The sequence below is a fragment of the Engraulis encrasicolus genome, chromosome 5 (genome assembly GCF_034702125.1).
Source record: "Engraulis encrasicolus isolate BLACKSEA-1 chromosome 5, IST_EnEncr_1.0, whole genome shotgun sequence".
NCBI classification, from domain to species: domain Eukaryota; kingdom Metazoa; phylum Chordata; class Actinopteri; order Clupeiformes; family Engraulidae; genus Engraulis; species Engraulis encrasicolus.
The window spans coordinates 21,875,447-21,889,601 of NC_085861.1; the positions used below are offsets into that span (position 1 = coordinate 21,875,447).

At 40.5% G+C, this 14,155-nt stretch overlaps 1 protein-coding gene across 2 annotated transcripts; it reads right to left on the reverse strand.

The window, feature by feature from the left end:
- Positions 1-3,481: 3,481 nt before the first annotated feature.
- On the reverse strand, positions 3,482-10,656 carry LOC134448392 (meprin A subunit beta-like). Of its 2 annotated transcripts, none has more exons than XM_063198067.1 (14): positions 10,614-10,656; positions 10,099-10,177; positions 9,968-9,986; positions 9,805-9,843; positions 9,662-9,693; positions 8,722-8,797; positions 8,344-8,461; positions 8,053-8,228; positions 7,531-7,749; positions 6,818-6,958; positions 6,221-6,427; positions 5,175-5,627; positions 4,417-4,581; positions 3,482-4,159 (listed from the first exon to the last, which is right to left on the reverse strand). In XM_063198067.1, exons 2-14 carry the CDS (start codon positions 10,168-10,170, stop codon positions 4,074-4,076), a joined length of 1,803 nt encoding a protein of 600 aa, XP_063054137.1. In that variant the 5' UTR covers positions 10,171-10,177; positions 10,614-10,656; the 3' UTR covers positions 3,482-4,073. The 2 variants fall into 2 exon arrangements, with proteins under 2 accessions (XP_063054137.1, XP_063054138.1); XM_063198068.1 differs by having other exon boundaries at positions 10,619-10,642.
- Positions 10,657-14,155: the final 3,499 nt, after the last annotated feature.

The following is a 14,155-nucleotide window of genomic DNA, read 5'->3' on the forward strand; positions in this document are numbered from 1 at the left end:
ACTCTAACATCTCAATGTCAATTTCATCTTTTTTTAATGAGACAGAGACGAAGACGAAGACAGACTCCAAAAATATCTGAGTCCAAGTCAAGACTTGCTTTTCAGTGTGTGTGAACTGTGAATCAAAATAAATGAGAAAAGACATACAGATGCAGGGTGCACAAAGAAAATAGGTGATTGGTTATAAAGCTCATAGATTCTTTGTTGTCCAGTATTCTAAACTTTATGATGACAGACTTGCCCAAGATCAAAATTCAAATTTAGGATGAATGTTGGAAGAGACTGAGATGAAGCCCAAGTCCAACTACTTGTGATTTAGGCAAGTCCAAGACTGTCGAGAAAACATCTTGTTTTCCAAGTGGTTACCTGCCTAGCCTGGTGACAAGATGTGCCTCTCACACACAGATGACTACAGATGTGCTTCCAATGCCATTTTTTATACACAGCTGTAGTGGATGCAGTGCTGTATTATAGGCCTATTGATTATGTTGTATAATAATCGCTGCATTTATACTGTTGTTACAAAATTATCCCTGTACTGTTATAGTCTGGTAAAAATCTTGTTTTTTTTATTTTGAAGAGTGAGTGCTGGTGGCTGAACAAAGCGCTACGACTACACCTAAAAACACTGGGGTACAGAAATATTGCAAAGAGCTATATTCTTCTCTGTGCCTCGGCTTAGCTGACAAGACCTTTGTTATGACAGCTCTGAAGTATGGAATGTTTTCGAGCATGCTTATTGATGAAATTCAACCGATTACTTAGATTTTTTACAATGGCCGCAGCGGTTAACATTGGCTGCATTTTTAGCTAAAAAGCTGAAAATAAGCTAACTCACACACACACACACACACACACACACACACACACACACACACACACACACACACACACACACACACACACACACACACACACACACACACACACACACACACACACACACACACACACACAGAATTGTGCTAAAACAAGACAAAGGCCTATTACACAGCACAATATAGGGAATACAAGGAAGTTGAAGACTGAGAGAAACAACATTGGGGGGGGAACAAGACTGGAAGTATGTGATTCTTCTTGAGATTTGATCTTGATATTCAAATGGCATGACATCTTTGAGGAGAATGAGGAACGAGGAACCTGGTGTGAAATCCAAGCTGATTATGAAATGGATCACACAGGCACACACCCACATGCACACGCACACACACACACACGCTGCATTTATATAGCCTACTGTATATAGGAAAATAATCCCCTGCATATACATTCCCTACATGTAAACATCTTATGTCCACTATTTAACACATTTAGCAACATTAGGGGGAAAAAACCCAGACTGGAAGTATGTGATTCTTTTTTAGATTTGATCTTGGTATTCAAATGGCATGACATGTTTGAGAAGAAGGAGGAACCTTGTGCAAAATCCAAACTGAAACTGTGAAATTGATCACACATGCACACACACACACACACAAACACGCATTCGCACATGCAAACGCACGCGCTCACAAACACACACACGCGTGCACACATGCACACGTACATGCACACACGCACATACTGCATTTCTATACTGTATATAGGTGTCACAAGAAAAATGATCCCCTACGTACTGTATACATTCCCTACATGTAAACATCTTATGTCCTCTATTTAACACATTTAGCTTCTTTTCTGAGTTGTCACAACTAGCTTTAGAATGGCCGGTTGTGCTTGTCCATATCTGTGCATGTTCTATGTGCATATTCATATCTGTTCTTAAAACTACCCTAAGTATTTGTGCCAATATCTAAGGATTCACCAAGTGGTCAGAGGTGTTCACTGGCATTCTTCAACAAGCTATGTTGAAAGTAGGGCTGGGACTCGATTAAAACACGCATCTTGGGAATGTGTCAAAAACAGATTTTAATTTTGAAAGAAAAAGAGTTGTTCAAATCCAAAATATGAGGTGTATTATCAAGCACGAAGGTCCTGGCTGTGCAGCGAATGTATTGGTCAAGCTCCCCATGGTTTGATAAAATAGACTCTTGTGGTTTTGACAACAGCGTCAGACAGAATTAGACGTTAAAAAAAATGTGCTTACTGTATTCAAGTGAAGAATGACTTTAATAACTTAACATACATAATTGTAGATACATAATGTAAGCATATTCTTAAAACTTGTCAAAACACCTTTCAACTTTGGTGTTTTTTATTTTTTTATATATATACTTTTTTGCAAGTTTGTTCAAGTCATTATATTCTTCTGTTCACTTACAGTTCCAGCTTGCAAACATTTTTCTTTTCTTTTTTGTGCATATCAAGTGGTAACATAAAGGTGGGTAACTCGGGGGAAAATATAAGTAAAAGGAAAATCACACAGCTTACAAAAATAAAAAATAAAAAATTGGTCTGACCAAGACAATAGCATTCAACGTTTTCCAAACGGTATGTTTGACCCACCTCCCTAGGTTTGCTACTGATTGACTGGTGTCCGACAAAGTGGGTGGAGTTCCCGATATCTCAGGAGATGAGTAACAATATTTGCATTGCTCTCGGCCTGACTAGAAGCAACGCTGAAGGAGTTACGTCACTAGGAGGGCATGGCTACCTCAGTGGAGGCTAGAGTATAATTTTGGATCACAATTATTACTAATATGTCTGATAATATTTCATTAACCAGCACAATTTACTAAAATATGGAACAATGAGCTATGGAACAAAATCTGACAGTTGTAACATCTGCTGGTGGGTGTAAAAAAAATACTCTTTCACATATTATGCATTGTTTGTTCATATTAGCCATGTCGTTTATTAGGGTATATCTTGAATGGATTGAAACATATTTGGCCATGCCTGTATAGTTCTTCGCTTAGCTTTGTTGAGACGAGCAGTTGTGCACTCCAGTGATAACACATTCTGATGGGAAGGGAGCCTGTATTCTTTCAAAGAAACTCACAGGTCATCATGCCAGCTGTATGCAATTAAGAAATTCTGTAACACAAAACTGCAATTTCACCCGCATTTCCAAAAGTTCCGGGTTGCGGGTTTTCGCTATTTTGACCCGACCCACCCAAACCCGCGATACTTAGAAAAAATTCCTACCCAACCCACCCGGCCCGCGGGTGCCCCGCGCACCACTAGTAGCCACATTTAATAAAGGCTTTTTAAATATTCCTTGCTTCTTCCTGATGATATATTGTGTCTGGGGCCTGTCATCAAGGTTTTTCTCTTCCAACTTCCCTGTCATCCCTGTCACATGTACATTCTTACACGTCTTATGAGTAATTGCACTGAGGTGTGCAATGCGGAAAAAAACATCCTCAATACATTCCGTACATTTTAACGTCTTTAAGATTGCTCAGCCTGAAGATGACTCAGTCTCAAATTTAAATGAGTCTGAATCCTTGGAAAATTTGAGAACGTGTGTTGATCACCCAAAGATTATAGAGCTTCACCTTATGTGCTTTGCTTTTCGAATAAAAACAAACAAACAATATACACATAGACCAGGTACTGGCATTTAATTTACATTAACACTTATATTGTTACACCAATGAGCATATTTGACATCATACAGCATAAACGTACATTTACAAATGAAGAGTTTATTTGCAAAACGGTTTTGTACATTTTTGTATTGGGCATTTCATTGAATTGCATTGTAAAATGCATTTTATATAGCTTAACAAGTATGTTCTCAAAATGTTTGAATGGTAAGAATTCACACATAGGTGATAAGACCTCTGAACAGTGATTTTCAAGAATAAAATGCATAAGTCAAACAATGGAGATACACCATTTTGCAAATAAACTCTTCAAATACAAAGCTGAACAATCGGTTCTTCCTTTGTTACTCCTTCAAAGTGCTGTGGACATTTTCATACACAAATGTGCAATGGCCCTGTGAAATTATTTGACTGAATGACTGAAAGTTTTGCGGTTTGGGAGGCTTTTTTTCAATACACAACACATACAGCACACAACTATGAGCCATGAATCTGTTCTAGAATTAGAATTATGTTCTATCATAAGTCCAAAACTGCTGTCAAGTGTGATCCTGGAGCTGTGGCCTACTAAAGCAGCTCTGGTTATGCATCTGGTGACTCTTGATGCGTATCTGCAGCAGCATAGTTGGGACATGGAAGAGCGTTCCCCTGAGCCAGCGACGAGATGTCTATGGAAGTCAAGTATAAGCATTATTAGTTTATTAGTATTAGTTAGCAAAATCATTGCAAACCACTATAATGTGAAGGCCTATATACACAAACAACCAAGTAAAAAAGGAAGCAAATAAGCAAGTAAGTGAGTGAATGAATGAATGAATGAATGAATGAATGAATGAATGAATGAATGAATGAATGAATGAATGAATGAATGAATGAATGAATGAATGAATGAATGAATGAATGAATGAGAAGCTTACGCACTAACCTTGCATTGATATGAGGAAGAACATATCCTCTCCCTTCAGGAACTCTCTGGACCTCATCTCCTTATGGGTCATGAAGAGCTTGTAGCCCCAACCATCTGTAACGTAGTCACCCTCTGAGCTCTCGTCCAAAACTCCCACATGACGCGGGTTCCCCCAGATAGATGCTGATTGGAACATCAAAAAAAAGAAAACTTTTAAAAGAGGAATCAAAGCTGTACACACTGAAGAATGTCATTGCTTTCAGAGGAACTTCACACATCTCTTAGGTGTTAAATGGATTTTTTCTAATGTGCTATGAAAAAATATCTGTCTGTTTCTAAAACTATTTGTTTGGCTGCCATTTTGACCAGGACTCCCTGGGCGAAGAGAGGCCTAGTCCCAATGCGGACTGTATGAATGAAGGTTAAATAAAAAAATAATAATAATAATAAATAAAGTAACCAGCTCTTAGGGGGAAAAAAGATTTTAAAAGATCTATAAAAGTGGTGCCTTTATTATTTTGGCAAATGTACAAAGTACATGCACTGCAACATATTACAATTGTAGGCTACATAGAACTGTGTATGTGTGCTTACTCATATGGCATACTATGAAAGTGGCCTCTTTCTTATTTTCCACACATAAGATTTGTATGAATCCCAATAACATTATATTTTATTTGTGGAATCAGAAAACAAACTGATAACCTATACTACATAAACTAGCACTATGAGTACAAATACTAGTAAGTGCCATAGTGATCATAGTGACAAATTACCATTCTGTCCCATCTGCATTGGGTCTGTGGTCATGCTGATCTGAGCAGACATGCGGTGCTGGAGGTGGGAGTTCTGGTCAAGTGCCTCGATGGTCACCTGCCTCCAAGGACAAGGCCACTGCAGCTTGTCGTCATTGGAGCCAGAAACTAGACGGACAAAGGCACCTAAGTGGTCCTTTGTCATCTTCAGCATAATTTGGAACCTGTAGCCATCAGTGGAGTAGTATTTGGGACTGTAGAGGAAAGGGGTTTGAGCGCTGTTTTTAAGCGCCTTGCTGAAGTTTCGTATCTGCCATGTGTGATGGGGACATTCGGTCTCTGAGAGGTTGATGTCATCCACAGAGAAGCCTCCGCTTGAAGACCCTGATCCCCTGAGGCCCTCAAACTCCACCTGGAAGGTCTTGGAGGCGTTCAGGGTAACATGGTGGAGCTGCCAGTAATCAACTGGGGATCCTGGAAGAAAACGCAAAAATATTATGGCCTACACCTAAGTACCATTAATCGAATAATATTTCAAGCATTCATTGTGCAAAAGAATAAAAGATTTTACAAAAGCAGCTAAAGCGGATTTTTTGTGGGTGTTTTTGTCCTTTACTTGAACAGGAAAGTACAGAATGAGACAGAAAATGGGAGGGATAGAGAGAATTTCGCTTTGGTTTGCAAATTCGCCTTGCATGTCCCTAGCATCACATACCACAACGTATGGGTAACCTGAATTCATTAGTTATATTCCAGCACCACATATTCCAAATGACCTGGCTTTACCTCAGCAATTCAACCAGGTGATCATTCAATCAGTCAATCCCGTGTTTGAATTGATTGTACAGGTAAAAAAACAGTCCCTTTGGAACATGTCACTGTAAACCAGTGAATGCAGTGCAATTTTCAAATTAGTACTACAATCATGAGTGAATAAAGTAAAAGGAAACTTGGCAGTGTGCAAGACTTGTATATATTTTTGTTCTGATTAGCAACGCATCTCCAGTGCCCCTGCCAACTGAGGTCACAAGTTGATCAGAAGTAGAAATTAGAACTACAAACAATACCTGAGATCCGTCCCATGAGTCTTCGTGTCCCTGCATCAGTGACATTGTCAAATTCCCTGATCCAGACGTTGAGCTGATCTGTTTCATCTCCATGGTGATGGTAGAAGAACTGGAGACACTGGACATTGCAGCTTCTCCTGGGCATCATCCTCCTGGAGGTCAAGAGAGCAGGTTCTTCTCCCAGGTTGCTGAAATGCACGAAGGAACCTGGAGAAATAAAGTACCGCAGAAATCACTAAAGAGGATGATGATGTTCAATGACACATTCATTCATTCATTCATTCATTCATTCATTCATTCATTGTTATTCTACTTGTAGGCCTATGTTATTCTCTTGAGGCCATACAATTCAAATCTAAAGTGCATGAATCTATTTCTCAAGTGAGTTGAAATTCTTCCTCTTAAAATGGGACAGCTGTGAACCTGTTGAAGGTGTGTCTATGCTTGTGAGTGTGTGTGCGTGCATTGTGAGAATGCGTGTGTGCGTGCATGCGTGTGTGTGTGCAGTGCATGCATGTTTTTGTCCGTCCATCCAGTTATTCACTCCATTTTCAAACATACAGTATCTTCTCTAGTACACTTGATGAGAGACCTCACCCTGCTTGCCAGTGCCCAGGTGCGTGTGGTCACAGTGGGGACCTTCATCAGCTCTGCTCACTCTCTTCCATCCACAGGACGACATGCCACACATGCCCTCATCCTCAAAGCTGCAGTGCTCCAGGAAGGACACTGACTCCTCTGTGAATAAAAGTGAGTAAGGGTCAACTCATAGTTGTGTTACTTCTTACATTACATTGTACAGTACAGTATAGTACAGTACAGTAAAGTACAGTGCAGGGCTCGGCCAAAGCTTTCAGTAGCCCTGCACATTAGTGTGACGGCTTGGTTCATGCTCTAACACTACTGAGTTCATACACACATCATCAGAGAGTTTGGACCACAACATCACCTTTTATTTTCACCAAGTATTTGCTGGTACATTAAACTGGATTGCTTTAAATTAAATGTTGTGTATCCTAATTGAATTGCTCCTTACAAGCCACACTACTGTGTGTACTGCCATAGTTGCGCCCGGCTACCTATAGATGGCAACATTGTACCATTAAAAATAATTTGTAGCAAGACCTGTTGTATCTTTCACATGGGCATGCAAAGGAGTTAATACATATTTGTGTAGGCATACTGTTGTCGAATTGCCTGTAAGCTGCATTAGTCATCAATTCCATCCACAAAGTACAAACATTATTCAAGAACTGTAGTGGAAGTCGTGAAGTGTATTTTTGTGGGCCCTGTTGCAAGTCGCTACTTACCGCACTTGTACAGCCTGTTGACCTCCTCTACATCATAAAAGCTCATCTCCAGGCGCTGGCCAATCACATCTTGGAAACTGGCGTCATTGGTGCGAATGGTCGGCCCTGTCTTGTCGCTGAAAGCGTCCTGGCCGTAGTGCATGATGGACCAGTAGTCGTACGGCGTGCCCAAGGTGCTGCTGATCGCCTCGCCATATCTTTCAAAATTGTACGCCATGCCTAAGGGAGATGTTTTAAGGGAAACGTAAATATGCTGTATGTCTGCATGAGGGTACCTGAATTATTTACAGAGCGTCACAATCAGTCAAAAGAGGAAAAAAAACAATAATTTCAGAGAAAGCACGCTGAATTGGAAAACAAGAAAACAAGAAAATATCACAGTATGTACCCTATGAAGCCAATTTAAAGTATAATAAAAGTAAGCATTTAGAATTGTATGAAGAGAGGAGGGAAAGCAATTCTTCATGTTTCTTTGGGAGGCGGCTAACAATACAGAAAAACAAGTTTGAAACCATGCATCACCTGGAACAACATTTTTCCAGTTGATGGTGATGTAATCTTCCCTGTCGTATCTAGATTGCTCATGCAAGAAGCCTAGAGCATGCAGAAACTCGTGCTCCACAAAAGAAATATGGTCACAGTCTTTGCCAATGGACAGAGTCTGCTTCATTCCATTTTTCCCAACGTAGGACCAGCACCTAAAACACGAAGAACAGATTCAGATGCATTCAGTTCAGATGCATTTCAGTGGCTATGGGACACAAATTAAGAAGTCAGGGAGGTTGTATCGTATCGCCACAGAAAGCATCGTACCCATTCTGTTTCTCAACTGAGATGTAGTGAGATTCACTTTTTCTGGGTTTGAAGTCAATGCATGTCTTCAGCCTGAATTGTTCAAAAGCTCTCAGGATTATGCCCTTTGCATTCATATCTAGAAGACAAACGCATGAAAAGAAAAGATTTATTATGATTTATTTTTCTTTTGAGTGTTATGTTTTGTTTTACATCTTACAAGCCATTAAGCATTTTTTTTCAAAAGCACTCAAGAATTGTCGCAAGAAAATCTCATCCAGTAATGAACTATAACAATTTATCTTGCATAAAATGGTTGCGGTAGCTTGATATACCACACAGTACCATAAAGACACCATACAGTACCATTAGATACAAAGGCAAGCCTATCTCACTCACCAAGACCAGCATCTAGCTCATATGGCACTGACGAGTCCCACTGACTGTCTCTCACAATGGAACTCCTCTGGTCATCCTTCAAAGCAAACAGTTTGTTAATAACATGTCAATGGCTAGGTTTACATGAGACATTTAATTCAGAATTAACTCACTTTAATTCTGAATAAAGCTTAATTCCGCTTTGAAAACGTCATGTAAACACTTCACATTTCGGAATTAAATGAAAGATCAAAGTAAACTCGACGGAACTATTTAATTCGGAATTATTCATTCGGAATTTAAAGCGTCATGTAAACGTAACCAACAAGACATTGGCACATGTCAATAAGTCATACTTGCACGGTTTTTATGTGTCTAGTACAGAGCACCGAGATGGACCCGATCAGCTCAATGATGGACTCAAAGCAACTCATGAGTCATTTAGTGTAAGTGAGTGAGCTGTAAGCATTCAATGCAATAGCGCAAAGTCTGGTGGACAGAGACCAGTGTGAATCAGTCTGACTCAGCGACGGCATGCTTGTTGCACAGTGTTGAGGGCCACATGATTGTCAAACCGATGTGAAAAATGAATTAAAACATCCCTTGCGCTAAGAAGAAGTTCTAGATTTGAACACAGCAATGTAGCTTTCATCATGCATATGGGATTAGCGGTGAGCCTAGTCACAATTTACTGAAAATAGCTTAACTACATCATAGCACTGCCATGATGACATTACCAACACTTTTAAGTAACAGATTGAGAGTTTGATACTGTATCATGCAGTGTGCAAGCCAAATATAACCACACACTAACACGCACGAGTATGCCAAATAGGTAAATTTCGGTACATTATATTTACAATTACAGAGAAATAAGGAAGCCTTCGGATGAAGCTATGTATGGGAACTTCAAATGTGGTCAACATGAAACAGCATGAAACAGCATGAAAGCAAAACCTACTTCTGCAATATCCCCTTCACTCATGTCCAAACCTGCCACAGAAAGAAAATAACAGACAAACTTATTGCTGGGCATCATATGTCATCATAAGGTCATCATATTTCCCGAAGTTGCCAACTAATGCCGTTCATATTCTTTCTTACCTTTGTTGATTTCAGTTATGTCCAAGACGTTTTCGAGCTCTATAAAGAAAAATGACCAACAAATGAGCAAAAATTCAGCAAATGGCAAATGAACGATTTGTGTTCCAAGGCATTCATCCTGTTACTTTGTGCATGCAGTGTGTGTGTGTACAGTAGCACTTACCAATTACGTTAGGCAAGGGCTAATGGCAAATATGGGAAAATAAATGTAGAGTAAATTAGTTGACACACAAAAAATGCTGAGTTTTTATTTTACTATTATGACTATTTCCCATGTGGAATGCTCAAACTCACCACCGATAGTGCACCCCACAAACACTGAGTTATGAGGAGGATGTGAAGCATGTCCATTCTCTCTGAGCGCATAAACAACCTGTTGATACATTTTTGACCAGAATACTTTAAAAAGGTTACTAACATGGAGTTAATTACAACATTGACACTTCTGACAATGGCTTAATTTAAAGAGCATTTTCCATACAACAGTGGTTGACCAAAGCTGCAGTACTATACATATCTTCACAGTCTGTCTTTAGGCTTCACACTGCAAACCCTAATCTTGTTTTTCTTCATTCAAAATACTAGTAGCCTATATCATAAACAGTAGAAACATATGCCTACGGTGTGTGTCAACCAGATTTGACTTCAAAATCCCAAGCTAACTTGTGATCAACAGCAAATCCTTACTAAATATTCAACCTCTTTTGTTTCAGACATGTAAAAGTTTGTTACATGTCTGAAACAAAGAACTTGAATATTTAATTTAACTTCAAGACATAATAAACATCATACATCCAGCAAATCCTTACCTTACTTAGCTTATCTGTCACCGTTGAAGTCCACACACTGTCCACACTGATAGGTGATGTGGCCACAAGCAGCTGTTTATATGGACACTTAGAAGTAGACAACTGTAACAGATTTGTTATTTCAAAGCTACATTTGGGCAGCCTGGTGTGTGTGTGTGTGTGTGTGTGTGTGTGTGTGTGTGTGTGTGTGTGTGTGTGTGTGTGTGTGTGTGTGTGTGTGTGTGTGTGTGTGTGTGTGTGTGTGTGTGTGTGTGTGTGTGTGTGTGTGTGTGCCTACCGGGCGTGTGTGTGTGTGAGTGTGTGTGTGTGCGCGCGTGCGTGCGTGTGTGTGCGCGCGCGCGTGCGTGCGTGCGTTTGTGTGTGTGTGTGTGTCTACACATGTGTGCGTGCATGTCTGTTCATGTGTGTGTGTTTGATGTGAGGAGAATGGTGGGTAAGGGAACAGAACAGCTTGTTCGAAAAGACTCAATTATATAGTATCATTAATAAAATTGTAATCGGTTTACTAAAGAAACTACTGTTAGAGGCTTCCAGATGGAGTTACTGCTGACATTGTATCTGAAGAGTAACAGCTCAGTGCCAGGGAGGATGTGGAACAGAAGAACATATTGTCATGTGTAGTAGCAAGTTTGTCCTAACTTACAGTATGTTAAGCTATTTCATGTTTACACTCTTTCTCTATGTAGAAAGTGAAAGTGAAAGGCCATTGGAAAACTCGAACTCCCATTGTCATTGTGACACAGCACACAAGAGAACACTGCACACAACGAAATTGCATTCATGCCTCACCCCTGCAAGGGGGCAGCCCTCAGTGGTGCCCCTGGGAGCAGTGCGGCGGGAAGGTACCATGCTCAGGGTACCTCAGTCATGGAGGAGGATGGGGGAGAGCATGGTTTATTACTCCCCCCACCAACCTGGCAGGTCGGGAATCGAACCTGCAACCTTTGGGCTACAAGTCTTACACCCTAACCGCTTACCCATGACTGCCCTCCAACAGAGTGTACTGGCTGGAATAGTCCAATTTGCTAAATAGAGGCCTAAGTAGTGAAGGGAACCATACCTGTATTACTAACAAAGGGCATGCCTGCTACAGTGGATCTTGCATGTAGGCCTATGTCTGTTTTTCTTCATCATGCACACATAATCATGTGCCCAGTGGGGGGCGCTGGTATACCCTAATGTTGACATCCAGTCAGGCGGTTGCCAACTGCTGCCTCCGCTCACTTTTGAAACTGGCTGATGCATCAGGCAGGACATCGTCACACCCCTTTGAAAAAAACTAAGACAAACTTGAACAAAACTCGACATAGCACATAAGCCCCAGATATGGACTAGCAGCACCTACAAATATATATGAAATAGCTGTGTGTGTGTGTGTGTGTGTGTGTGTGTGTGTGTGTGTGTGTGTGTGTGTGTGTGTGTGTGTGTGTGTGTGTGTGTGTGTGTGTGTGTGTGTGTGTGTGTGTGTGTGTGTGTGTGTGCGTGTGCGTGTGCGTGTGCGTGTGTGTGTGTCACAGAAGTACCTGCCATCAAAATATTTTCACTGACTCAAGTGCTGGACGAGTACAGACCCAAACTATACTGTACAGACAAAAAGGGCAAAACATTTACTGTAATAGACCCCTGTCAACACTTGAATGCTGCTCCATGGGAGGGATCTTAGCGATGACAGCAGGATGGGAATCTGTAATAATAACACAGCTATGGTCATGCATAGATCCGCACAGTCACATACATTTCACTACAAGACATTGACATTGATATGTCACTTATTATAACAGGGAACTGTTGTTTCTGTTATTGTGCTTTTATTATCTAGCTCTGTTACAGGCCAAATGTAATGCCAATAATGTAATAACTGTCAATAACAATAATAATTTAAGGTGAAGAGGCCAGACACCATGATTAAAGCATTATCTGTGATAAAACAATAGTAACTCGGGCCTTTCGTGAAGTCTTTATGAGAAAAACAGAAAAAATCAACTTTAAGCCTCGTGGTGCCTTTACGAATAGCCTCGTTTCTCGTGGTTGGGCGACGAAAGGGGGAACTGACAATTGGGGTAGTTTGGTTCTGGGGGGAAGAATAATGCCGACGGACGTCAACAATCAAGCGCAAGTGAAGGCTAACTGGAAACGACGATAATCAAACATTCCAAACAAGTGATTTACGGTTAAGTTTAGGGTTAGGTTTAGGGTTAAGGTTAGGGTTAGGGTTAGGGTTAGGTTTAGGGTTAGGGTTAGGGATAATGTTGGAGGAAGGGAGACATGGCATGAAGCTGACACAACGACAGCGCTCCCCTCCCGGAATGCACGCTTCTCTCTCTCACTCGCTCTCTCTCACCCTCTCTCTCACCCACTCTCGACGACAGCGCGCGTTGCCCAACTACGAAAAATGAGGCTATATCGTAGCGGCACCACGAAGCATGTAGTTGATTTTCCACGAGAATGGGCTCCCTAAAAATGGGCAACATCCTCTAGTAGGCTACTCTAAATAATCTAAGAATAAGAGAAGCAATGAGATAGTAAAACAGCCTTTACTGAAATGTCTACCATTATATCAACAGACAAAATGAAAAATATATTTTTTCTTTGTTTCACAGGTGAGTGCGAAATGAGTCAGTGAGTGGGAAATGAGTACAGTGTGGTGTGTAAAGTAGAACAGCGGTTGTGGTCTCTCATGGGAGGGATCTTAGTGCTGGCACCATGAGTAGCCTCTTACTGAAAATGCGGGCAGAGGCGATTCTAGGGTAAGTTGAGGCCTCAAGCGAAAATTCAAAAGAATTAACATTCGCAAAAAAAATGCAAGTATTGTCATTTTTAAGTCTTAGCTGTTATTCTACATCTATAGGCCTAGCCTGACAAGATGCGGCTCTGCCGGTGGGCCTATTCACTATTTGCTGAAAATAATTAACTACATCATAACAACATTGCTATGACATTACAGAGAGCCTTAAGTAACATATTAAGACATAGCCATTACAATTTTTGTGACAGGTTATAGGCACTGTGCTAAGGGGTTAAGGTATCATCAGTCCTAACAATGGACAACATCCTGTATGAATGAAGGCTAGATCATCTAAGCATAAGGGATGCTATAAGATCATGAAAACAATACCTTTTAAAACTGATATGGCTGCCGTTATATCATCAGACAAAAAGAATCACAGATTTTGTTTGTTTCACATGTGAGAGGGGAAATGAGTCATTGAGTGAGAAATGAGTACAGTGTGGTGAAAAGTAGAACAGCGGTTGTGGTTTCTAGACTTTCCAGCGAAAAGGCTTAGGGGGATTTAGAGGAGGTGCATCTTTGAAAATGTGTGCGCTTATACTGTAAGACAGTGAGGTTCACTGAGATTACAGTCGCTAAAACCTATTACTTTGTAACTTTGGTTGTTTTTGGTGAACTGTTCACACAAATGCACAACATATCACCAAATCAGCCAAACTAATAGCACAAACCTGCTTTGCATCCAGTTTACAATTTTACAACACACACTTTGTAAAATGTACCCAAACAATCCATTTGTACTGTACATACAGTA

What these genes read in the sequence shown, in the direction of transcription:
- LOC134448392 (XM_063198067.1), bottom strand. Translation starts at nt 10,170, where the DNA reads ATGCGCTCAGAGAGAATGGACATGCTTCACATCCTCCTCATAACTCAG. An exon ending in CATAACTGAAATCAACAAAG is followed by an intron (nt 9,694 to 9,804) that starts GTAAGAAAGAAT and finishes TTTCTGTGGCAG; the next exon opens with GTTTGGACATGAGTGAAGGG. An exon ending in CCTGGGCACTGGCAAGCAGG is followed by an intron (nt 6,428 to 6,817) that starts GTGAGGTCTCTC and finishes TTATTTCTCCAG; the next exon opens with GTTCCTTCGTGCATTTCAGC.